General features: G+C 42.1%; 1 protein-coding gene across 1 annotated transcript in view; it reads right to left on the minus strand.

Moving 5' to 3' along the window:
• The window catches only part of tmx3b (thioredoxin related transmembrane protein 3b), a 108,936-nt gene that overhangs the window by 42,264 nt on the left and 39,129 nt on the right, over positions 1-27,543 (minus strand). Inside the window, exons 5-8 of the mRNA XM_057327556.1 lie at positions 15,764-15,863; positions 11,166-11,243; positions 10,698-10,764; positions 3,059-3,157 (exon numbers count right to left, since the gene is read on the minus strand). Coding sequence (XP_057183539.1) covers positions 3,059-3,157; positions 10,698-10,764; positions 11,166-11,243; positions 15,764-15,863 — 344 coding nt within the window. The remainder of the gene's footprint in view (positions 1-3,058; positions 3,158-10,697; positions 10,765-11,165; positions 11,244-15,763; positions 15,864-27,543) is intronic.

Below are 27,543 nucleotides of genomic sequence, written 5' to 3' on the forward strand. Positions count from 1 at the left end.
ATCAAGCGATCTATAACAAACCAATAGTGATGCATCGTACAGATATTTTTACTCACATAAGATTGCTGCGCCATTCCTGTCAGATCCAATATTGATGGCACAGCACTGCTTTTTAATTTTAGTCTATCTGCAAATCCAGCGTCGACATGTGCCTTGTTCACAAAGGAATCCGCGGTGAAATAAAGCGAACAAACGCTCAAAGTTTTACCCACGTGAGCTGGGACGTCTTTAAAAAAAATCTGAATGTTGGAATCCGAAGGAAGGTTATACAGCGAATGTGTTTTTCCACAACCAGGCACTGCACAATATTTTGCGATCTTTAATGGCATGTTTATTGCTTGCTCGCTTGATCTGTTTCCGCACCACTTGTGTTACTCCAGTACTAGTCTCAGCCTCAGACGTCATGCCCACAGACCTTTGACTAAACGTCTGATGCATAAGGCACACTTTTCTGGAAACACTTCAGCACGTTCAAAGTCGTCATCTGATTGGTTGAATTTCACAGGATTTCCGGGAGACGTGCGTGTCGTGTTCTTTAACGGTCCGCCTGGAAACAACAAAGCCTTCTGATCTAAGAAGTAAGCTGTTGTGTTTACAACGGTTGCTATAAGAATTCATCACGATCGACTAAACGCTTAATTCTTAAAAGTATGCAAGGTTCATGGCATGAACTTATAATCATTGCTGTTTCTGTTAACTTTTGACACGTTCGTGAATGTACATCGGTCTGTTACTGCAGGGACATTTCCACGCCTCTGAACATGATGCGGCACAAAACGAAACGTGATTTGTTGCTTTACCTGTCAGTCATATGGCCTCTTGGGCAGGCCTTACGCCAAAGAAAGTGGCGATAAGTTCCAGACTACTTCAGTACTGTCATGCGCAAACCAGTGGGTGGGGCTAGAGAAGTAGTTGTTGATATTCTTCTGTGGAGGCAGTGTTCAACCTATCAATCATAGATAGGTGCATTCCAGGACCTGGCGTTCGCTGGGCCTGGTGTCAATAAAAGTAGTAATTTCAGTAACAAGGGCGTTTTCAGTTCTGACATTTACAGGATGTTTGCTTGAATACGATTACCTCTTATATAACAAAAGCTCGGGTTAAAATTGATGTCTTAATTCATGACACCTTTAATGTTACCCAGCACGTAACAGAGTGATCGACCAACAATGGATCCAGCAGATCTTGTTCGCCCAGGAGCCTGCTTACACATGCTACACCAGGGCTGCCGGTCCCTTGAGGATTACACACTTGGACCTAGCCCACCAAATTCACTTTCCAGATAAGTCTCTTATTGTTTCTACCGTTGCAGCCTCAATTAACCTCTCAGAACCCAGTTTACCAGTTTTGATCCTCATGGGAGCTTTTTGAACTTTGTTGAGCAGGCCCTGGTGCAAAGCAGATCTCCCTTCACCGTGGGCGATGTGAAGGAGGAAGCTTCCCCAGAATGTTTTTGGAGGGGGGCAGCAGGCATCAGACTGGCTGGCTATGGAAGCTTGCTCATACCATTTTAATGGTGGCCAGCCCAGAGCCTGTTCACAAGAAGGCAGCCACGGCAGAGCCTCCTGCCGTTATGAAAGCCACGTCATGTTCTTCAGCCACCAAGGATGACATACCCGTGTTCCCAGGTGTCATGTACAACACTCCAGAGTTTCCAGTCGTCATGAGTGTTGCTTGTGATGACTTAAAGGCTTTCCCTAGGCGTTTTAGGCTGGCTTCCAGCTTGGGAGACCCACCTTTGAGATTGGTGAGAGCAGCTGGCATCCCAAAGCTTCCAGCAGAGAAGATTGTAGAGGTATGTCTATGGTGTTTATCCAGTCCCTAAACTCGAGCACATGAAAACCACACGCATGCGAGTCAAGCACGCAGAACAGTTCCATGAGCATAAACACCCTCGCGAGAGCGCATTTATGCTCTACAGTGCGCATGACAGTATCCGCACGTGGAAAATAATCTTTGTGAGAGCAAATTTCTGCTTCCGTGTGCAAAAACGCTGTCAGCGAGCAGGGGCTGTGACAAGCGCGCACAAAATTCTCTCTATGCTCTCGCAACTACTCAACACTTGCTTGCTTGCTTGTCGAGTTGACTTTTGAGACTTTGGGGGTGGGACAATTGCAGATTTCTCCACTCCTTTGATTGGTCACTTTTTAACACTATTTGATACTGAAAAACTGCAGGAGGGCACCACTTCATAATCAGATGTCAGGGTTCCTCAAATCTCACCCTGGAGGGCCAGGGCCGTGCAGAGTTTAGCTCCAATCCTGATCAAACACACCTAAGCAAAGCTAATCAAGCAGTTCAGAAACACTAGAAAATCACCAGTGAGTGAGTTTTATCAGGGTTGGAGATTTGAGGAAGTCATGAAGCACAATACAATACAATGCTGAGAAGAATGACTGCAGGATCCTGCGTAATAAACTCTATGCACGATCACATCCGCGTTGTGTCTCAGCCAGCTCAGTTACATCCCACGAACATAGCGTCCATAGGGAACAATGTTTTTTTCACTCGGTCACTTCAAGAGGCACCTCGGATTACGGTCAACAACATGAGTCATATTATCCAAACTCTACATAATACATCAGCAACTCAAAAGGAGAAAGCCTTCGCGCTATGTGTTTCAAGCTACATCCACAAATATGTAAAAAAACTTTTTCACTTACTCGAGGCTTGATCACAGAGGCAATCAACAATGCTCTGCAGTAGTGCTGTCAGTTCACTGATATTTTGACATTTCTTTTTAAAACACATTGTTATCACTTTGTGGCAAATTACCTCAGTGCTATGAGAGCGAAAGTGGCTTAGCTGTCTGAGATTTTAGTGGAAGTATGTCATCACCCTACGTGCATATAGTCTATTTCACATTATGAAATATGAATTAATAAAAAGGGCATTTATCTGCATTTCCAAACTCAAGGATGTGATTTTCAGGAAACTCATGAATTGATCAAATGAATATACGTATAGTATCTGAAATGCAACGTAAGTTACTTCTTATATCTGCTAAATGCCTTTAAAAAAGTAAAACAGTCATGTTATAACTGAAATAATGCTGTACCTGTTTCTCCCAGCTCATAGAGTGTAAAGCCATCGATCTGCATGTAACTTTGAAAACGCTCCCGATTTACCCAGGATGACAAGCTTCCATCTTCATACTCTGAAACAGAACAAACACATGTTAAAACACAAAACACGTCAGTATGCAGACATACGTTTGCAAAATGATAATGACTCTGCAAAGAGATTACTCATAAGACATTTCTAGAGTAGACATTTATGTGTCACTTAACTTGAAAAAAACACATGAAATTAGTTTTAACCAGCAAACATGAGTTGTAGCAACCTTCAACTAGTATTCAGAGAAGCAACTTAAAACTAAACGATAAACTAATAAACTAACTACGGCATTTAAAGTGATAAATGATATGACTTTCTGTTGTACTGGAATTGAAACAGAGACAGAAATATTCCTTAAGGCACATCTGCTGTGACAGCCTTTAAAAAAGTAAAATAAATGAGTTATCATTCCCGTGGTTAAATGATGTCAAATGCAGAAGTCAAAGTGCTGACAGTGTGAAGACACATCCTTCCCATAGGAAACCGTTATAAAAGCCCTATTCGAACGGGATTTGTTTTACATGGGAAGGTTGGGTAAAATCCCTTTACAACAGGACTGTATATTAATAGTCCACTCGCACGACATTAAAAAAATCTTAAGAAAACTACAAGAAGTGGGAGGGGTAACTCAATTTACACACCACCGCCATCCCTTGTCGTCAGGTGTGTATGACAATAGCTGTGTTCGAATTTATACTTGTTTAAAGGGATAGTTCACCCAAAAATGAAAATTCTGTCATCATTTACTCACCCTCTTGTCATTTTGAACACAAAAGAAGACATTTTGAACAATGTTGATAACCGAACTGCAGTGGCACCCATTGACTTCTATTTTATGGACACAAAACCAATTCAAGTGAATGGTTGCCATCGCTTTTCGGCCAACAACATTTTTTCCAAATATCTTATTTTGTGTTCTGCGGATGAAAGAAAGTCATACATTTTCGAAATGATAAGAGGGTGAGTAAATGATGACAGAATTTTCATTTTTTGGTGAACTATCACTTTAATTTTATTAAACCTTTAGACTGCATTTGAATCTGCTCCCTGCATGGTTTATCCTCATGTTACAATAATATATGTTATCTTATAGATATAGTATGTTGTTATGGTATAGTATCTGGACGATATTATGTGAAGCGCAATACATTACATTAAAGGTGTGATGGCTTGCCTATTTTCAAAGCATTGATTATGTTTTTTGGGTGTTTAACAATAGATGTTCATGTTTCGAGTTTCAAAAAACGCTTTATTTTTTTTGGTCACACTTTATTTTAAGGTCCAGTTCTCGGTTTTAGTAAACTATTAACTACGACTTTTGCTTAGTTAACACTTAATTTGTTGCTTATTAATAGTTAGTAAGGTAGGATTAGGGATGTAGAATATGGTCATGCAGAATATGTGCTTTATAAATATGCTTATAAACAGCCAATTTGCTAATAATATGCATGCTAATAAGCAACTAGTTAATAGTGAGAATTGGTCCTTATACTAAAGTGGCTTTAGTTAATAGTTTACTAAAACCGAGAACTTGACCTTAAAATAAAGTGTGACCCTAAAGTATGAGGAGCCGTTTAGGCCTTAATTATTGAAATGACTTATAAACACTAGTGAAATAAAAACATTGATCAAACTTAGTGAAATTCATTCATATGTATTAATGAAATACATCTTACAAACACTAGTGAAATAAAGCATCGATCGAACTTAGTGAAATTCATTCATATTACTGAAATACCTCTTACAAACACTAGTGAAACAAACACATCAATCTGCAATAGTAAAATTCATTCATGTGTTTTAATGAAATACATCTTACAAACATTACTGAAATCATTCATATGTATAACTGCAATCTTTTACAAACACTAGTGAAATTCATTCATATGCATGCTAAACAGCCTCTTATAAACACAAGTGCACTACTGAGGCAACATAATTCAGGTATAGTTGATGATAGATTTCAGTTTAGTTGATGAGAGCTTATTTCACTTGAAAAGGGAGCTGCACCCGCACTTCCGTTTAGTTTGATTTGAGCCCAGGCCCAGGCAAACCTTTGTTATACATCTGTTGTTGTGTTGCAAAATGTAGTTTTAAGAGTTCGATACAGCACAACGTGGTTGTTTAAACTCACAATCTGAGACCTAATTATAAAGTCGCGACTGTTTTAAAATGTGCTCGGTCGTCAGTGGTCACGAGTCACGACCCGCTGAGAACAGTAATATCTGGCAGCACATGTAACTTGTCGCTGGTTCTGATGTCTCGACACACAGATTACGTGTTAAATATCTTTTCTTTTATGTATAACGGGGGTCTTTTGGCTTTTCATCTTGCCTGCGCGGCGTGACAGAGCTCGCGCGCTATGCAGAGCTGACCCGAGACATTTACTTTGCACGTTAACTGCGCTCATATTCTGGTTTTATCTGCTCATAGTATTCTTTACTTAGAAGGTGTGTAGTGAATTTCGCCATATTATCACTCTTTAAATACACAGATTGAGCTTCGTTGAGCGTTTTAAAATGTCCCTAAATCTTTTATCCCCATACTATGATAAGGTATAGTGAGCCTCACACCGCGCTGTTTATTGGGCAGATTGTGACTCCCCTAATTCTGATTGGTTTATTTATTGCGGATGCTGATACATGATTGGTCTTTATTTCTAAATCCCACCTCTGTAACTCATCCCTCACCCTTACCATAGTAGGGGGGAAATAAGTTTTAGGGACATTTTAAAACGCGCAACAAAGCTCATTCTGTGCATTTAAAGAGTAATAATAAATGGTATATATAAATAAAGAATACTATGAGCAGGTAAAACAAGAATATTAGCTCAACATGTAAGGTAAATGTCCCGGGTCACGTGTGCATAGCGCGATCTCTGTCACACCGGGCAAGCAAGATTAAAAAGTATGTTATAAAGGATTAAAGCTTTGCATAATCAGGACACTGTACAAATTGTAAAGTTAGACAACCATATTGTGCTCTAACGAACTCTTAAAACTGCATTTTGCAAAACAACAACAGATGTATAACAAAGGTTTGCCTGGGCTCAAATCAAACTAAACGGAAGTGCGGGTGCAGCTTCTTTTTCAAGTGAAATAAGCTCTCATCAACTAAACTGAAATCTTTCATCAACTATACCTGAAATATGTTGCCTCAGCAGAGCACTAGTGTTTATAAGAGGCTGTTTAGCATGCATATGAATGAATTTCACTAGTGTTTGTAAAAGGTTATTTAGTAATACACTGTAAAAATTATTTTTTGAGTTTGTAAATGAAGCTAGCATTACTCGAGTATGTTTTACAAGCAAGTTGTATTTTGTCTTTCTACTTTAAAATGTCGAGTTTAATTCAATGTGTTACTTGAGGTTCCTTTGTAATTATTTGTGCTCTAATACATAAGTAAATTTAAATGAAAATGCCAAGTAATATTTACTTGGTGTTTTGTCATTAAATTAAGCGATGTATAAAACTGATGAATGCAAGTAAAATATACTCCACAGTCCACACAGCCATATAATAGATGCGCATGCGCACTTCGAACATTACAACTGGCGCGAAGAGCCTGAGGAAAGCTTGCGCTTCGAAACATTTTTTCAGTGCCTGAGGGGATTAAACTATTGTAAATCATTAAATGTTTTCTTTTTAAATCATGTAGTAACGTTTGCAGCATAGTGCAGCGTTAATAAACTTTATTTTTGCTGGTTTGTTTGAGTTCGAGTTCTTGAGTCTCGGTATTGCTAACATTTCTGGACAACGTTTGCAAACGCGGTTGTTTTTTATTATGCACATGGATAATAGAATTAACGTGATGCTAAGTTAAGCTATTAATATGTTGACAGTGTTCAGTTTGCTAAACGTAGTGCCTTAGACGTAACTTAGACAAATAACTTAACCATGTAATGCATATTCATAAAGTTAAATCAAGTTTATGCTCTGTATATAACCAATATGATATTGATAAACTTGCAGTAGCCTGCTGTATGTGAGTGTTAACTTACCCTTAGCTAGCTCTGAACTGGTGTTGTTGTTACAGATAGAAGGCCGGATCTTGAACTAATTTGTTCTAACATTTAAAAATTGGTATAACGTTAGCCTATGTTCAATGCATTAAGGTCAATAATTTCATTTGAATTATTAATGACAAATAATCTAATTGTGGCATTAACATCCATGTTCATCTGTTCCACAGGTATTGGACTCACCATTCTTACCAAATAAAACATTTTTAACTGATGCCAGAGGAAATGTGAAGGTGGTTTAATGGATCTGAATTGATTTATTTGATTACCTTTTTTATTTGTTTCTCTGTTTTTTCATGTTACTTAACACATATTAATACCTCATATATGATTTCAAGTAATATTTACAAAAACAAATAAGTAAAGACTACTGAGGAAAAGATAACTAGGACTCTTGTTAAGAAATATTAAGTATATTTAGAAGCATTACTTAAATAAAATTTACAAACAAAGGATGAGTAAAATTTACTTGACCCCGTACTTGGGAATTTCTAGTAAAAACTACTTATACATGGGTTTAGCCTTTACTTGGACAGTTCTGATCAATTTACTAACATTTCCTGAGTAAAAAACGTTTCCTAGCTTTTTTCAAGTAAACTTCACTCCAAATTTTTTTCAGTGTACACGTGAATGATTTTCACTGGTGTTTCTAAATGACTTTTCAGTAATACATATGGATGAATTTCACTAAGTTTGATCAATGTTTTTATTTCACTAGTGTTTGTAAGATGTATTTCAGTAATAAATATTAATGAATTTCACTAAGCTCGATCGATATTTTTATTTCACTAGTGCTTGTAAGAGGTTTTTTAGTAATACATATGAATGAATTTCACTAAGTTCGATCAATGTTTTTATTTCACTAGTGTTTGTAAGAGGTATTTCAGTAATACATATTAATGAATTTCACTAAGTTCGATCGATGTTTTTATTTCACTATTGTTTGTAAGATGTATTTCATTAATACATATGAATGAATTTCACTAAGTTTGATCAATGTTTTTATTTCACTAGTGTTTGTAAGAGTCATTTCAATAATTAAGGCCTAAACGGCTCCTCATACTAAAGTGTTACTTTTTTTTCTATCTGTATTCTTTACCGCCGTCTCACTTCTTACAAAACGATCAGATTTTTCCGTTTTCTATGAAGACACTCAGATTAGTAAAGCTGACCCAGTATTACGTGATTGGTTCCCCGCTTAGAGCGTGTCAGAGATGTCCCACCCTTACCATATCAGCAAGCTTCTGCTTCTCAGGCTGTTGTGATTGGGCCCCCTTTCAGAGTATGTGTGGAGTATTCATAAGCTTTAACTTTAACAATAAACAGTAACAATGGCATCAGTTTCACCACAACAGTTAAACACACAGATCAATCAGAATTGAGATGTGTAACTGAGGTCTGCTAGTGTGTGAAAGTGTGCATGTGCAAACGTTAATCTTTGTTAGAGTTAGCGATAGCGGACACCCCTGTTTCTCCTAATATTGCGAGGGATAGCCTATGACACCGGACCGATTGGTGTCAGACCGGTTACATAAACGGCAACAACAGTAACTTTAGTTTTGCCTTATTATATTGGACCCAAGTTGGATAATAAAACAAGCAGATTGACCAAGAGACATTTGGAAGCAGGACTTTGAAGGACATAGAAGTGTTTTAAAGGTACCGTTATGTTCACACACACACACACACACACACACACACACACACACACACACACACACACGCACACACACACACACACGCACACAATATCAGTGTATTAAGTTACACAGAACAGCTTTCACAGCCGATGTTCAAGTCATGGAAGCTGTTGAAAGTACACAGGACAAATGCATCGCATCTTTAAAAACTGAACACATTGTTTTCACTCCGGCATAAAGTGATATTAGTGCACACAAGCAGGTATTTGCTTACGGTTTCTGGGGGATTTCTATTGGAAATAACATACATGTATTGCTCTCTTGCCTCCTCTGAGGCTGGGACTTCTAAATACTGTTCTGTCATTTGCTGCACAGACCAACACAGAACATTTAGCATGCTTTGCTTGAACTTTTGTCATGGCGTGCAACTGATACACCTACGTCGCTTGTGAAAACAACAATGGCGGCGGAGCTGTGGGTGGAAACGTGCAGATTAAGGAGCAGAAATATTATAACAAGAACCCCATCCAACGTCAGAAGGGGAGCGAAATCGGCTTGTTTTTTTCACATGCTTGCAGGGAAATGCTCAAAAAAAGAATGTCAGTGGGTTGTCATTTTTGGCAGATTCCCCCAAGCACTTAAACACTGAAAAAGTCATATTTTCATGAAATGTCCCCTTTAAATTAAAGGAAGCGTGCTAACAGGACAAATTGCGGCATGCCGTTAATAAAAAAATATATATCTGACTAACCCTTAACTTTAAACTTTGTAGCTCTGTTCTATCTATCTTTTATGTTGTTTACTTTTCCTTGCTTAATTTTTAATCCTACTGGTAAATATGGCTTGATAAACTAAATTACTGTTTCATTTGTTGACAAGGATCCTCGGAGGTGCTTGGTGCATTGGGTCCATGTTGTCCTTTCTTTAAAGGTGTTGTGAATTAAGATATTAATTTTAACTTGTTTTTCGTAAATAAGAGGTCATCATACTTGAACGAACATCCTGTAAGTGTCAGAACTGAAAATGTCCTTGTTACTGAAACAACCTTTGATGACACCAGGCCTAGCGAACACCATGTCCTGGAACGTACCTATTGATAATTTGAACACCGCCTCCAGAGAAGAATATCAACGACTACTTCTGTATCCCTACCCACTGGTTGGCGCATGACATAGTAGGTAAATAACACAAGTGGTGCGAAACCGGATAGAACGACCAAGCAACAAACATGCTTTGGAAGATTGCAAAATATTGTGCAGTGCCTGGTGGAAGAACACAGTCGCAGCATAACCTTCCTTCAGATTCTGATATTAGGAATGCGTAGTTGAAGTGTATTTTTAAAGATGTCCCAGCTTACGTGGGTAAACATTGAGGGTTTGTTCGCTTCATTTCACCGCGGATTCATTTGTAAACAAGCCACAGGTAAACGCTGGATTTGCAGAGAGACTGAGATTAAAAAGCAATGCAGTGACATCGATATTGGATCTGACAGGAATGACGCAGCAATCTTATGTGAGTAAAACATATTTGTACATGTGTCACTACTGCTTTGTTCAAGGTCGCTTGATCTGTCCTGATTATGTGTAACCTACAGTACGTGTCCACAAGTACTATTATCCAATCATAGCAGTGGGCGTATACTTCCAAGTCTTCAATGTGACCCACCCATAAAAACCGAGTGTTTCTCGAGCCAGCCTAATTTTGACACATAATCTATAAAATAACAGTCAAATTAAAATCCTACAGATAGTACAAAATAAGATATTCCATAATTTCCTGTAATTATGATTCCTTTTTTTGCTTATTTCTAGATTATTCTTTACTTCTTACGTCTCAACTATTTGTTCCCCACTATAAGTTTTCTGTAAAGCTGCTTTGCAACAAAATAAGTAAATCTGCATAAAATTTAACTGACTCACCATCATATGTGAAATAGGTTCCATCTTTAAAAACAAGCACTGAAGGTAATTCCGGCAAAGTAACAGACTGCAGTAAAAGGGAGAAAGAACTATATATTATATACATTGATAAACAATCTCTCTACACACATGTAGTTTATGCGTATGGTTTTTAATGTAATGCGTTATTAAATGTTTTCATCTTTTCTAATAGTTGTGTATGAGTCCATCAAGTGTCCTCAGCATGACAAGTTGAATCTCAACATCATACAGTCGCTGTTGGAGTCAAACAGATGATGAGGCATGCTGGAAGAGCAAAGACTCCACAGGACCTGGCTAATTGTTTTGAAAAATATTGTGTGTTTAACAGCTAAGAAGCTACCCGGGACTCATAAACAACTATTTCAAAACATAAAATAAGTCACTAATCACTGCAATTAAAACCAAAAGCCATGTGAAAAGGAGTTTATTAAATAGAATTGGCATCACCTCAGTTAAGATATCTTCAGATGCATAAAAGAAATACGTGTACACGATGAGCTCAGATGCCACCTCAATGTATTTCTCCTGAAAGACAACATAAGCATAATCACGCTTAAGTAATGTATGCAAAAATTAAGTGTGTAATTTCTTTACATATTAAAATACTTTTTTTTCTGTTCCAGTAATGCAGTGTTCCATAATGCTGAGTCAAGTAAAAGGTTTCTAGTAGGGGCTTCACTATCCAATATTTTGTTTATCGAGTAATTAGGTTTTTATTGAGTAATAATTTTTTATCAAGTAATCTTTATTTTACAATAAAAACATAAAAATACAAGTCTAGGCTTAATCTACTTGAACAATTTCACTTTTTTTTGCACTTCCAAATGAGTAATATAAATTAATTATATTACTAAAATCAGTAATTATCACACATTTTAAAATAACGTTAACAAGCCATGCAAGACTTTAATGTACATGATGTCAGACAATTGTTGGTAACACTTTACTTGAAGGGGTATTCATAAGACTGACATGACACCTTCACAATCATGACATGACACGTCATGAATATGAAGGAGATTTTATGCATGTTTATGACAACTGTCATTAAGTGTCATTCGCTGATTTATGTCATTTTTAATGCAAAGATGACATTGTTTGAGTTGTCTTTGTTATGACAATTTGACATAAAGCAATACATCATAACCTGTCAGTGTCTTTGTTATGACAACTTGACATTACCAATGTCAAAAATATTTTATGAGCACCTAACTCCTATCCCACCCCTTACCCGAAACCTAACCACTTGTCAACCATTAAACACAACACACAAGTAAAATTACAGTCACATGTATTTATTCCATAAAATGAACAAAACTGTATAAACGTATTAGAAACAAGTCGCTTTGCAAACCTTCTGAACTGAAGCCATGCGATAACTTTGTTCGAGGAACTCCGGGAACGGACATCAACGCATTTTTATTATTATTATTATTTTACGGACATCAACACATCTGTAAACAAGCCGGAACATTAGAATGACGTAATCTGTAACGAGAGCCAATAGCATTTTACACTCAACGCTGACGCAATGACGCTATCTGCCATGAGACAGACAAAAGCTAATGATATTTATGAGCTGACGTAACTTGGCGCCATATTTGAAAATCTGGAAACGCATCAGAAACCGTAATACAGCAGATGGTGATCGCTTTCGCGTCTGTTCCTCATATAAATCAATCGTTTCATCTCGGTACACTTGGAATATTTGTACGTTTTAAACATTTTAACTGTTTTGTATCTGTATCATGCGTTTTCTGTTATTTATTAAATAAATGTGTTGTGTTACTTGCTCAAAAGGCCTGAATATCTGTGTGTGTGTAATGTAAATACAGTTATCTCGACATTTTGAAATGAAAATAAAACCACAACACCTGCTATTATTGCAAAATAATATCCCAAAATGTAAATTTTTAATGACGGTAGGCGATAGTCTTGTTTGTCAATGTTTGTCGTATTTGATGAAGTGACAAACGACATACGTATGTCATATGGGTTGGAGGATGTTGCATTAAAATGTCATTAAGTGTTAATACACTGGCAAACAGTTTTATAACAGTGTGTAATATGCTTCTCTCTATATATCAAGAAAAAATGACATTACATATATTTATGAGGGAGGGATCCACCAACCATAATTTTCTTTTATCAGATTATTATTAATTATATGAAGCAAAGACATGAGATAGATACATTATTACATGAGATGAAGCAATAAAACAGTGATGGTAACATTATCGATTCAAAGTCCAATAAACAATGTCCAAAACGTTCTTTTGTGTCCTCATAACGCTGTACTTATCGTGAATGAAGAGGAAAATGGAGATAGTGATGATATCCTGTCCAATTATTCTCAATGTCGTGTTCAAACATCAGTTTCCACCAAGTGCTCCAAACAGTTCATTGGTTCATGATAGAAGGTGCCGTATTAACCTCAGCATTGCCCCTTTAATCCATATCCTTGCCTTATGGTAAATTAGCAAAAAAGCTTCTGCTAAATGACTAAATGGAAATGCAACATGTTGATAAACCAACACCAAACAGTTGTGAGATGGACCTGTACTCCAGGTTTGTGGCTAACCTCCAAACACAAATTGCAACACAGCTTTTACAGGTGCTGCATGTCTATACTTAGTGTTCTATCGGGTCAGCCAATGTCACATAGTTTTTTTAAACTGCCTCTTCACATTCTGTTGCGAAGTTTTTCAGCCAATCATCGTCTGTCCAGGTGGTGTTGATCTGGGGCCACCAACTATCATTACGTGGGTATGTCCAAATCGTCCTGTGTTTAACAGAAAGATGAAATTTATCATCTAGTCATTATGATAACTTTCAGGAAATTATCTCTTCATTTACATTATTATTATCATATGTAAACGGCTATCATTAATATCGTTTAATTAATTAGGGCAATGTCATTTTTGCTAATAACATGTTACATTTTTAATAAGGTTTAGCTCTTTGAATAAAAGTACTAAATGTTTTAACATAGGCCTGTAATCTTGATAGATATCAAACTGTTTATTGACAAGCAAGCAAAAGCATAGTGAGTATGTTTAACTTGTTATTGTTATGTTGTATGTTAGAACTTTTAGGCTTTAGAGAAACTCAAAGAAAACAATTTCAAAGAGAGAGAGAGAGATAGAGAATGACATTACCTGATGGATCGTTGCCAATATTTTCGGAAGATGAGCATGTCACAGTTTAGCCGAATTAATGCACACCTTCTCCTGAAGTGACTTGCTATGCGCCTTCGCCATTTTCAGTGCATTAAAACAATTTTCCAGCACCCCTGCGTCATTACAGAATTGTATAGTTTGCATGTTGTGGTGTATACAAACGATGTAATACATAATGATCAGGGACACAATCAGCCCTCACAGTCGTCTCTCCATAGTGCAGCGTTTTGTCTGCTGGCTTCTGGCTGTCTGAATTTTCCCGCACGTAAATTCTGACCAAACGAAAAGCAATTTAGGAAATGCGTTCTCACCAACGAGTGATGTGGATGTTGTCACGTGACTGCATTTTGGTTCGTTTCAACTGGTTCAGACCAAAGCAATCAGTGTGGTGTGAAAAGGAACCAACACCGCTTAAAAATGCTACAACGTATTATTTTTTTGCCATTGGTCCTGACCAAATGAACCAAGCTAAAGGTGAGAAAGCACCCTAAATGTAACATTTTGATGTGAAAATAATTAGTTGCTAATTCTGTTGTTTTTTTCCTGGTTTTGGCTACATGTATTGTGCACTGGAAGAAATGGAATTAAACATCCAAGGCTCAACTGACACTGATCATTCTATTTGAATGTTTACATAGACTGGATTCTTCTTAATCATGTAACTTGGACAATCAATGACTGTTCTTTGTTTTGTGGTTGTTATTACTGTCCCTTGTTTGTCATCAGCTGTGCATTGATCTTCAGAAAAATCACCCAGGTCTTGCACAATCTTTGTAGTAACCATGTATATTTAAGGTATCTACAGTATCTGTAGAAGATTTTCAAGTATGGGGTTCTGCATTATGAGTGAAGTGATGAACTAGAGTATGAAATATTGAACTATAGGGTAAGCATAACCATTTAGATTCAAGGTTACTCTCCCACTACTCTCTTGTTTGTTATGTGAAGACCAGTCCAACCTAGATATATCCACAGAACTGTGACTGTGAATCTACAAGTTCTGCAATGTACAGTATGCAAGGTCTAAATTCATGCACAGGTTAACATTTAAATATGGTACAGAGACCAGTGAAGCAAAAAATGCTTATGCTTACAGACACTGAGAATGCAAAAACAACATAAGTCAGGCGTCAGGCATGCTAAAAGTAACATGGGAGGTGACAACGTCATCCAAGGGAACTCTATACAGTATATGCATGGGCTTGAAACAAGGTTCTTCAGTTGACCTTCTGCAGGCAACTCGGCTTTGTATCTTTGATGATAAAGTCTATCTTTTGATCTTTTGGCAAAGGAATCCACAGTTTGAGAGTGATTCTTCACAGCATTAAAAATAACCAGATCAATACTACAGATCAAAATTATTTTATGAATTACTCCCCCCGCACCCAAGTTGTTCCAAATCTGTATACATTTCTTTGTTTTGTTGAACACAAAGAAGATTATTTTAAAATATTTATTTCTGGGACATCATTGACTTCTATAGTAGTAAAAATGTAAATGGTAGTCAAAGGTGTCCTAGAACTGTTTGCTTTCCAAAATTCTTCAAAATATCTCATTTTGTGTTCAACAACAAATAAATACAATAAATGTTCCTACTATGGTAGTCAATGATGTCCCAGAATATCAGTTGCTAACATTTTTCCAAATATCCTCTTTTGTGTTCATCAGAACAAAGAAATGTATACATGTTTGAAACAACTTGAGGGAGTAAATGATGAAAGATTCATTTTTGGGTGGATTATCCCTTTAACCATGGTTTTGTAGTGTAGTAAGCAAGGAACACCGATTCCATGATCACCACCATACAGCACAAACAAACAGTTCACAAGGCTCATGTCTGATATGACAATTTGAGATGTCACTCACTTTGAGAGGCGACTCCCCACCAACATACACAAACAACACATTATGCCTTTTTAATATATGTTCAAACATCTGTCTGCTTGGGAGGGATCGCACAGCTGGTCTGAAACACAGAACATAAGGATGCATACAGTTAGGGTCATAAATGTACATATGCAGAATTTCTTCAAAAAAGGAACCATTAAACCGCTTTAGAACTTAGAGTAATTTTTCATGAAGTTAGAATGATGTTTCATGATTGTCACTGTTAGGATGTACCAGTGGTCAGAGCTGTAAAAAGATAGCAGGTGACAAAAATGCACAGTTCAGAGTGGTTTTAATCTCAAAGGTGCAAAAATGTAGTTCTCCAAGGTGTGCACAGTAGCAATAGTCTAAAACCAAAAGGAAATAAATTCAAGTTATTTACAATATACAAACAAATGTAAGTTTGGCTATGTCAATGTACAGGCCCAAAAATATAAGTGCAATTCAACCTCTCCACACTCTCCTCAAATGGCTGCCTTTTAAAGCTTTGGCTCCTCCTATATTTGGAACATACCATTTTAGGGGGAAACCTATAAGTTACAAATACTGTAGGTAACAATACAAAACAATCATGCCTTCATTATAGTTCGGCTCTACAACATACATAATTTACATCTATTACGGTTTGAAGTGCTCAAAAGAATAAAAACAAGACATAAGAAAACACTTACATCCACAGTTCTCTTCCTCCCCTATGAGGTCAGAACCAGATGGAGAAATCTGCCACGAGCACATGCTAGCTTAAAGGGGTCATATGGAGTGAACACTTGTTTTTATATGTCTTTGTAGTGTTATAAATTGCCCGTGCATTAGTGGTGGGTGGATCGATCCTGAAGTATCGATACTGAGGTTGTATCGATAAGGATCGATCCTAACATAAAAACATCGATACTAATGTGTTTTTAGTTTTTACTACTGATTTTATTTATTTACTAATGTAGCTAATAATTGTATAATGAAGAAAAACTATTTCCCATACACCTAGTTTTGCACACGTTGCTCCTCCCTGCCCTGCTGTGTTTTGTAGTCCGCTATCACGTGACTCAGCAGACGCTGCTGCAGCCAGCGAAAAGAAGAGGAGCATCGTGTGGAGTTTTTTCACCTCGGTGAATAAAAACACTGCGAACTGCGATGTATGGCAGTGGGCCTTTGGGGGTAAAAAGCCAAAGATTGAAAGTACTTTATTGTTTGAGACACAAAGTAAATAAAGTGCTTAAATAATAGTGTGCACTTTGTTTATAAATTCACTTAAAAAGGTGAAATGAAAGGGAAACATTTTAATTTGTTCTATTATTTTGTCTAAACATAACACTGAACAAAAACAGAAAAGCAGTTTTAAAATCTTTGTTCTTGAGTAATAATTTTGTGCACTTTAGTTTTTTTTTAAAGCTAGAGAAGTAGTACTGGGATAACGAGAAATTGTTTTGTTATATATCGTTTTTCTGTTCTGTTAATCTGTTATTGTTACTATTTTCCAGTAATAATTTGGTGCAAAGTTCATGTTTGCAAATTCGATTACAGGAATAAATAACTAAATAAATAGATTTATTTGGTTTAAATGATGTCCAGTGTTTTAACATATACATGATTAATTAGCCTACAGGCACATTAAGAGCACAAATCACAAAATATTTTAGTGGTCATGAAAATGTATTCAGATTTAGCATATTAATGATGCATTCATTTGATATATCATGACATTTCATCTACAGGAAAGTAAATGTAAGTTCAAGTGAATGCTTTTTAAAAGTAAAAAGTATTGGTATCGGTATCGAAATCGGCAACACTGGCCCTGCATTTACTTGGTATCGGATCGATACTAAATTTTACAGTATCGCCCATCACTACCGTGCATTAGGGCTGTAACGATATGCGTTATGAAATCGAAATCGCGACACTCAGATCCACGAACCTGTGTCACGGTGTGAGAAGGCAGAATCGCGACACACCCCTTTCAACTCCCAGAGTTATCCTTCCCGTCCAGATCCAATGCTACCACATCTTTAAATTACTTTTTGTATTATTTGAAGTTAACATTATCTACACCACAAAACTAGTTTAGGATAAATTCTTTAATTTTACCGGTAAGCATCATCCAATTACGTGTCATGTGACTACCTTTCTAATCATGTGACACCTGCCTGCAAAAGTTGAGCTAGTTGAAGAACGTGAGGAAACATGGCAACCAACCCAGAGATTGCGGACCCTCCCAAGACCCTTTCCGGATCTTGCTGCGCAGAGGAGGATGGGCGTTCACCAGATGTCCCGACTCCTCAGCAGAGTGAGGAAAGTGGTCACGTTTTTCCCCAGCAGCACAACAGCTGCAGCTGTGTTGAAGTAGAAGCAGGTGATGCTACAGCTGCCCTTACACAAGCTGGTCCAGGATGTGGCTACTAGGTGGAAGTCAAGCTACGACATGCTCGAGCGCTACATGGGGCAGCAGGCTGCTGCTTTCTCAGCATTAACATACAAGAATGTCAAGAAGAACATTAAAGACATCGTTACTCTGTCTGATGGTGATGTGAAACTAGCTGAGGACGTGGTCCAGGTTCTTAAACCTTTGAAAACCATGACGACCCTCGTGAGCACTGAGCAGATGCCAACTATTTCAATGATCGTGCCATTGAAACACAAAATCCTGGCCTCCTTGAAGCACAGTGGCTCTGACTCAACAGTAGTGAAAGACATCAAAGCTGCTATTGCACATGACTTCGAGGACAGATACCCTTATACGGATAGGGCACTAATTCAGTTTCTTCATATGAGCACTGCACTTGACTCCCGTTTCAAATATCTACCTTTCCTTGATGAGACCACCCATGACACAGTCTTCAAGAGTCTGACTGAGAGAATTCTGGAAGATTGTTCACAGACTGTTCAGGTATTTGATTGTTTTAATATTAATATAATTAAATAAAGTGCAGTGTAAATCAGTTAGGCCTATTTAATTAAAGTCAGTATTTAAATAAATATAGTCAGATAATAAATGCTTAACTTTATTAAACTAGCTTTATTCGTGTAATTGTCCTGGATTTCATATCCTCCATTGTATCTAACATTATGCTGCAATTGTGTTATGGATTTTGTCTGTTAGGCCCAGACTTCCAGGGAGGAGACAGAGGAGCAATCAGAGATAGCTTCCAGCAGCAGTGACTGTCCTCCTCCAGCCAAAAGAGCACCGATGGCTGAACTGTTTGGAGACATCTTTCCAATGGAACACGCATCGTCATCCAAGCCTTTGTCTGAAGTGGTGGATGAGGAGGTGCAGCATTACAGAGCAGCGCAGAGCCTCTCAGTGGAGTCAAATCCACTTGTGTGGTGGAAGGACAACCAGAACCAGTTCCCCCATTTAGCCAAGTTGGCTAAAAGTTACCTTGGAATCCCAGCCACATCTGTCCCCAGTGAGAGAGTGTTTTCCACTGCAGGTGACATTGTCACAGCACAGAGAGCAAGCCTCTCACCAGACAATTTGGACATGATGGTGTTTCTGAAGAAGAATTTTCAACTCCCTTAAATCAACTCAACAACAAGTTTGGTGTTCTTAAGAGAAAGAAGTTGTTTATTTATTTAATGTTTACTTACTTGATTTGTGGTTTACAGCACAGACAGTAAGCCTCAGTTACCTCAGTGTGAAACAGTAGCCATTTAATTTACTTTGTAAATGTAAGAGAACTTCATTGAAGAAGAATTCTCAACATGCTCGAATCATCTCCACAATGGAGTTTAGTTCTGTTTGTTTCTCAACAGTATTTTGTTACAAAGAAAACAGAAGTTTTATAGCTTTAGGTATATTGTTAATAATTTGCATAGTTAATATTGTTCTTTGGTGTTCAGTTTATACAGGTTTTTCAAATGTTATTTAATAAAAAAATCTTTCCCTTTCTGTCGGTCTCTCGACGTTGTGTCGAACCGACAGAATGGGGTTTGTCTTGAGAACCTATCATCTTCTGAGTATTTAGAAAAGGCCAATGAAAATTGGCGAATGAAATTTGCATGCCGGGCTCCTCCCCGGATGTCCGGGTATAAGAGGGAAGCCGGCGTGCTCATTCATTCACCTTTTGTTCTTCAGAGCCTACGCATCTGGTGAGCTTCTCTACGATCTGGATGATCTTTCTTTCTGCTGGAATCTACGACGTGGACAGCGGACGGTCCCTTCCTGCAGTGACTCTCCCCTGGGCGTCTCGGCAGTTCCGGAGGTGTTCGAGCAAATTTCCTTTTCTAAAAGAGCAAATTTCTCCAGCGTGGCTTGTCCCGCTGTTCTCATGGGTGCAACACACTCATCGAGGAGGGGGACGGACACAATGCCTGCTTCCAGTACGCTGGGGCAGACGTTGTGGATACGTCCTGCCCGCACTGCGGGCGGTGACGATTCAGACGTTGCGTCACAGGTGGCTGTGTTCCCACGGGACTCAGCCACCACCTCGTTTGCTCCCCGTTCCGTGGCGGCAGGACTAATCGGACGTCGAAATGTCAGCCATGCTTCCCGGCCGCCGTGAGTGTTGGGTTGCAGATGCCCGCACTGCCTCCCCGGCGCTCGCGGCTGGCTACATGGCGCCTCTGGGTTTGAGCGCGGCTCCAAGCCGCGCCCGCCCCCAGTGCCGTGTTTACCGGAAGTGCATGAGGAACTTAGTAAGACCTGGAACGCCCTTTCCGGCACGTTTCACGTCAAACAAAGTTCCGTCACCCTCTCTTCCCTCGAGGTTGAGACAGCTAGAGGATACTCGATGTCCCCCAGTGGAGTATGCCGCCGCGGTGCACTCTGCCCGTAGGCGCGGCCACCTGGGGGGGCTCGACCTAGACTCCGTCCAAAGCATGTGGGGTCTCGGCATCTCTGGTGTCGAGAGCTTACATTGCGGCGGACCAAGCTGCCTCCTCTCTCCACGCTATGGCTCCTGCCAGGCCAGGGCGTTGAGAGAGCTCCACGAGGGTAAGACCGACCCAGCGCTTATGCAGGAACTCCGCGCCGCCACCGACCTCGCTCACGGGACCAAGGTGACCACGGGGCCCTGGGTCGGACGATGTCCACACTTGTGGTCCATGAGAAACTCCTCTGGCCGATCCTTGCGCAGATGAGTAACGCCGAGAAGGTCCGCTTTCTCGACGCACCCGTCTCGCAAGGGGGGGCTGGTTGTGTTACTGTCGAGCCGCAGCGGCCCCGCTCACCCCCCGCCCGTCGGGGGGGCGCGAGACCCGCACGCGGCCTCCCCCGGAGGGTTCTCGACAGTAAAGAAGCAGTCCTCCGTGCCGCAACTCGGCCGCCTCGGCCGTCGAGTCCCGTGCACTGTCTGCTTCCCAGCAGCCCTGGTCCTCTTCGACGCCCTCCAGCTCTGGCGCCCCCCACTCAGGCGGCCCCCCCTGGAGGAGACAGCGAAGAGGAGACCATCGCCCCATCAGCAGCCGCGGTGAAGCGGCCCTCATGGGAAGACCTCAGGGGGATCGAGGCTACCATTGGGCCCGACCCCAGCCAAATCGCTGGGAAGTCGGATAGGGACGGATCCTGCCCCGTCTCTCCATCTGCTGGCCCCCTCCGGGGGGCTAGCGCCCACTTACTCTCTAAGGAGAGTTTCCTCTCTCTCTGGGTTATCACAGCCGCTCCCACCCTCTGCACGACGGTGAACGGCAAACTCGACGTTGCGTATGGCGAAGCGCAATGTCGAGTATAAACACCAGCCCTCAGCACTCTCAGTCAGACAGTGCGTTGAGCTGCGCAGTCGCCAGGCAGGAAAAACAGCAGAGCCGATCTCCTCCCCGGGGGACCTCCCCCGGCAAGGAATCCGTACTGCTAGCCATCGAACCACCCCCCGGGGGGACGATGAAAAAGATCGTACCTTTAGTCCCCGTCTCATTTCTGGGAGCCTGTCCGGCTTCCCAGACTGTCAGGCTGGCTAGGGAAGACGATCCGTCTCGGCTACGCGATCCAGTCGCCTCACGCCCGCCAAGTTCAGCATCCGATATACCTCAGTCAGAGGTTAGGATGTCCCCGTACTTCGGGCCGAGGCCGCCACCCTTCTGGTGAAGGGAGTGATCGAGCCCGTCTCACCAGCCGAGATGTTCAGCGGGTTTTACAGCCTGTACTTCATTGTCCCCAAGAAAGGCGGGGGGTTGCGCCCTATCTTGGGTCTGTGTGTTCTGAACAGGCACCTACACAGTAGCTGCCTTTCAGGTTGATCACGCAGAAGCGCATCCTGACGTCCGTCAGGTGTCAGGACTGGTTCATGGCAATCGACCTGAAGGACGCGTACTTCATGTCTCGATCCTCCCTCGACATCGGCCGTTCCGACGGTTCGTGTTCGAGGGACGGGCATATCAGTACAGGGTCCTCCCCTTCGGTCTGTCCCTGTCTCCAGAGTCTTTACGAAGGTCGTGGAAGCCGCCTCCTTCCCCTTAGGGAAGGAGGTGTGCGGGTACTAAACTATCTCGACGACTGGCTCAGTTTGGCGCACTCTCGAGATCTGTTGTGTACACACAGGGACCTGGTGCTCCGGCACCTAGATCGGTGGGGCTACAGGTCAACTGAGAAGAGCAAGCTCTCCCCGGTGCAGAGCGTCCTCTTTCTCGGTAGGAACTCGACTCTGTCCTCATGAGCGGCCCTGCTCACCCCCCGCGGGGGGCGCGAGACCCGCGACGAGGAAGCCCGCACCCACGCGGCCTCAAGAGGCAGTGCGACTGACTACAGAGCCACCCGATCAGTGTTGAACTGCCTGAAGCTTTCAGACAGTCAGCGGTCCCCCGAAACAATTTCAGAGGCTCCTGGGATACATGGCATCCTCGGCGGGGGTGGTCCCCCTCGGTCGATGCACATACGACCGCTCCAACACTGGCTCAGAGTCAAGTTCCTTGGAGAGCGTGGCACACCGGCAGCAGGCGTATGGTCACACGCTTTCTGCCGACACACCCTAACCCCCTGGTCTCCATGACCTTCTTGGGGTTGGGGTGCCGTGTGCAAACGGGCAAGCAGTGTCGGGGCGGTGGATCGGGCCCCCGCCTGCGTTGGCATTTCAACTGCCTAGAGTTGTTGGTTGTGCTACTTGCATTGAGGAGGCTACTACCTCTCGTGCAGGGCAGGCACGTGCTGGTCCGGTCGGACAGCACAGCTGCTGTGGCGTATATCATTGGATTCGCTCACGGCAGCTAAACATGACTCGCCCGGCGCCTCCTCCTCTGGAGTCAGCAGGTGATCAGTTCCCTGCGAGCCACACACATCCCAAGCGTCCTGAACCAGACAGCCGATGCGCTCTCTCGTCAGTCGACACCTCGCGGGGAGTGGCGACTCCATCCCCGCGCAGCCAGCGCATTTGGGAGAGGTTCAGCCAGGCACAGGTGGTCCTGTTGTCTCCCCGGACTCCACCCATTGTCCGCTTTGGTACTCCCTGTCCGAGGCAACCCTTGGCACGGATGCCCTTGCGCACAGCTGGCCGCTGGACAAGCGGAAGTACGCTTCCCCCCAGTGAGCCTCATTGCACAGGTCCTGTGCAAGGCCAGGGAAGAGGAGCATTAAGTGGTACTAGTTACGCCCCTTGGCCTAACCAGGACTTGGTTCTCGGAGCTAAGGCTCTGACAACAACTCCCCCCTGGCCGCTCCCCCTGGCTAATCCCCAGGGGAAGGGGCATGTTACGGCATCCCAGGCAGAACCTGGGCTCCATGTCTGGACGGGACGAGGAGATCCTGAGTGACCCACCCCCGGTCTGGTTGGGACGTCACTCAGGCTAGGGCTTCGGCCACTGGGCGGCTATACGCCCATAGGTGGCGCCTCTTCTCTTCCTGTTGCTCTTCTCTGTGAGAAGACTCGCGGAGTTGCTCGGTCGGGTACGAGCTGTCCCGTCCTCTAGAGAGACTGGGGAGTAACCTCTCCCCCTCCACACTGGGAATGTATGTAGCCGCTTCGGCCGCTCATCATGACCCAAGTGCTGGGTAGCCTCTGGGACAGCACGGCCTGGTCATTAGGTTCCTAAGGGGAGCGAGGGGTGACCACCTTCCGCGCTCCATACCCTCTTGCGACCTAGGTGGCGGGCCTCAAGAGGCCCCGCCCCCTTCGAGCCTCTCGGGATTGCCGCTCTTTCTCAGTCCTGATAAAGACGGCTTTCCGCACCTCCAAGAGGGTAGGGGATCTGCAAGCACCCTCCATGTCCACAGATTGCCTAGAACTCGGGGCCGGGATTCTCACGTTATCTTGAGAGCCCGCCCCGGCTACATGCCCAAGGTTCCCACCACTCTCCCGAGAGACCACGTGGTGAACCTGCAGGCGCTCCCCACCGGGGAGGAAGACCCAACCTATCCGTGTTGTGTCCAGTACACGGCGCCTCTACTTGGCCCGCACGCAGAGCCCAGAAGCTCTGAGCAGCTCTTTGTCTGTTTCGGAGGTCAGCAGAAGGGAGGGCTGTCTCCAAACAGAGGCTGGCGCACTGGATCGTGGATGCCCTCGTTAGGGCATACCGATCTCTATTCGCCCCTGCCCGTGGGGAGTGAGGCACACCCCTCATGGGCACTGGCTCAGGGCGCCTCTCTGGCAGACATCTGCAGAGCTGCGGGTTGGGCTACGCCCATCAACTCCGTGAGGTTCTAATACCTACGCGCGGAACCGGTGTCAGCACGCATCCTGGCAAGGTGTGGGACCGGCAGCCGGTAGGGCATACGCCTGCGGAAGCCCTTACCCCTCCGGGGGGAGCAGTGGCGATCCCGCCTCACTTCTTTCCCCTTGGGTAAAGAACAGGCATTCCATCCATCACCAAGCACCCTTCCAGGGGACAGGCTGGGCAGAGCAGCCCTGCCCCCTTAGGCCGGGGAACAGTTGAGTTATCTCCCACATAGCTCTAACCGGACCTAGTGCTCCAGACGTGGTAACCCCCCTCCGGTTCCGTCTGATGTATCCTCATGAATGGTTCCCACCTTGGCAACCCATGACCTCCCCAGGTGGACTCCCACCTTGCGGTTAACTCCTGCAGTCCGCACATTCCTCCCATGAGTTCTCCCCTGATGGTGAGACCATGTGGTGTCTCTACTATTCCTCCCTATGGTAGGCAGTGGCCTCTGCAACGTTTTTCCCCCAGGGGGGAATAATGCTTACCCAGTGGCCCGTACGGTGCCGGGCGGCTTCTCGCCATTTAGAGAACTAGGCCTCCGCCCGTGACGGCCGGTGACAGGGGCTTCCCAACTTTGTGTAAAGCTCTGGGTCCCCCTTCCTCTCCACTGGAGGGTCATAATTTCGCGTTAGCGTGTTCGTCTGACTCGCCCAGGCCAGTCAACGTCGCTCCGCAGAGATTGTGACGCGGCTCAGTGCTGTGGCGTTTTCCATAGGAACCCCATTCTGTCGGTTCGACACAACGTCGAGAGACCGACAGAAAGGGAACGTCTTGTCCCTCATGCCACAACACTGGCCGCCCACCCCAGCGGTCGGGGGAGGATGCTTTAGGCTCCTCAGACCAATGCTGAATGAATGAGCACGCCGGCTTCCCTCTTATACCCAGACATCCGGGGAGGAGCCCGGCATGCAAATTTCATTCGCCAATTTTCATTGGCCTTTTCTAAATACTCAGAAGATGATAGGTTCTCAAGACAAACCCCATTCTGTCGGTTCGACACAACGTTACATCCGTAACCAAGACGTTTTGTCTTCCCAAAATATTTCTTTTTTTCTCTCCTCCAACACTCCCCCCCAAAAGATTCGTGATACGAACCGAATCGTGGGTTTGGTGTATCGTTACAGCCCTACCGTGCATGTATTAGACACGAAAAAATTAAAGTGTAGGAACAAAAGATGCATACTATCTAAAAGCGAATTCTCAACCAGACCTGCATGAAACACCTTGTGTAACCACACCCCCACAAATCTACGTCATTCCTGGTATGAGTTGACTAAGACTGCCCAAATGTATACGCAATTAAGGTGGGCGTTCCTGTCAGCAAAATTGCTTTGGAACCTGATGGTCCAAATATGGTAAGAGGCATTACATTTCCATCACACGCTTGCAGTATTCGACCAATCACTACCAGGGCTCTAGACTAACTTTTTGCACTGGTTGCACTTGTGCACCTAGGTGCACCCAAACTTTCAACCGCATCGCATTTAACATTTAACTGGTTTTACCAGGCTTTACCATTTTTTTTAAATGTCCATATAGGCAAAATTGACTTATAAATGATTAACTAACAATCTGGTCAACATAAAGTTCTTTATTTGAAGCACAAATCTACAAGAAAGGTAACTTACTGAAAAAGTGTTGGTGCTTAAAGTGCTTCACTGAACTGAAATTTAAACTTATAACATCTCAAGATAAATGGACCAGGGCTTGACATAACCTGGGAGGTTGATGGCTCCGTGTAAGAGCATTGCTTATGATTTTCGGACGGATCAGGCCTTAACTTAACAGTCTTCACGAAAAAGTTGTCAATCGTTCTTTTCATCTTCTGTCATCGGCTACATCCACTCTGTTTAACTGATGGGCCTATAGGCTCCTTACCTCTCTGTCTGACTGCAGCACACGCATTTTCACACGTACACACCAGAGGTTGCGCTAGACTTTTTTATTGTCCGTCATTTTGACTGACAGGCTCGTAAAAAATACGTCATAATCTATTATTACCCGTCACTATGGTGCAAGGTGGCGTTAGGTGGTAATTAGTAATCAGTGTTCATCAAAGTCTGCGGTCGCGTTGAGCCTTTTGACAAGAGACGAGGCTTTAAGAGCTAATGAAAGCTAATGATTGTGGTTACATAAACTCTATTTTAAACGTTAGAGCCATGAGTGATGCAATACCAAAATAAAACGTTAAACAGGCTGTCTAATATAGGCGGAAATTAATCTGCATGTAAATAAAGTCGTCGGTGGCGTTGAGCCTCTTGACAAGAGAAAACTCTTCAATCGTTAACCAAAGCTAACGATTGTGGTTACATACTTCTTCCTAAACTCTATTTTAAAGGTTTAAGAACTATAAGTGATGTAATACAAAAAACGATGAGCTGACTAGGCTGTCTAATAGGCGGTAATTTGCTGAATCTGCTCGCAAATTTACCTTCGTGGCTCACTGGCTTCCTTTTGCACCGAAGAATTAACGCTATCGATTTTTAACAAAACAGGCCTACTCAAATGTATCGAACCTAACTATTTTCACTCGTTATTGTCTAAAAAACTTTCAATCAAGAGACATAATGCCTAGAGGCTCCCGCGGAGTGAAGAAGAGGTGGAGTCTTCTCAGACAGTTGAAGTGTCCAATGGAGTTAAGAGATTTGCTCACAAGCTATTTTAAACACTTTAGATTGGTTAATAATTTGTAAAAATAACAGACCCACATGGGGACTGACCAATAGCATCGATTTGTGAAAAAATATGAAATTGACCAAATTTGGACATAGGAGGTATCCGCCCGACAGCGACGATATGTTATTAAACTTTCAATTCATACATCATGCACTTTATAAAAATCTACAAAAGATTTTAACAGAAATTATACAATGATCACAAGTTTATTTTATATACTTTATATGTTCTGAAAAAAACTTTTTACATTTACAAATGTTAAAAACTTGCTTGGTAATTACAAGTACTTCACAAACTATTCATTTAACGTATTACAGTCCGTAAAGGTCATACATTTGTTCTTTGTTTGTTTTGTAGACTTCTACTATTTTGACATTTTAGCTAATCATTTTCATCTTTAAAAATAATTTAGTTATAATTTGTTCATGTTTTTGCAGTACCTAATCTAAAGTTGACTATTCTTCATTTTTGTGAATGTTTATAAATGTTTACTAATCATTTAG

Source organism: Triplophysa rosa, unplaced genomic scaffold (genome assembly GCF_024868665.1).
Source record: "Triplophysa rosa unplaced genomic scaffold, Trosa_1v2 scaffold248_ERROPOS245281, whole genome shotgun sequence".
NCBI classification, from domain to species: domain Eukaryota; kingdom Metazoa; phylum Chordata; class Actinopteri; order Cypriniformes; family Nemacheilidae; genus Triplophysa; species Triplophysa rosa.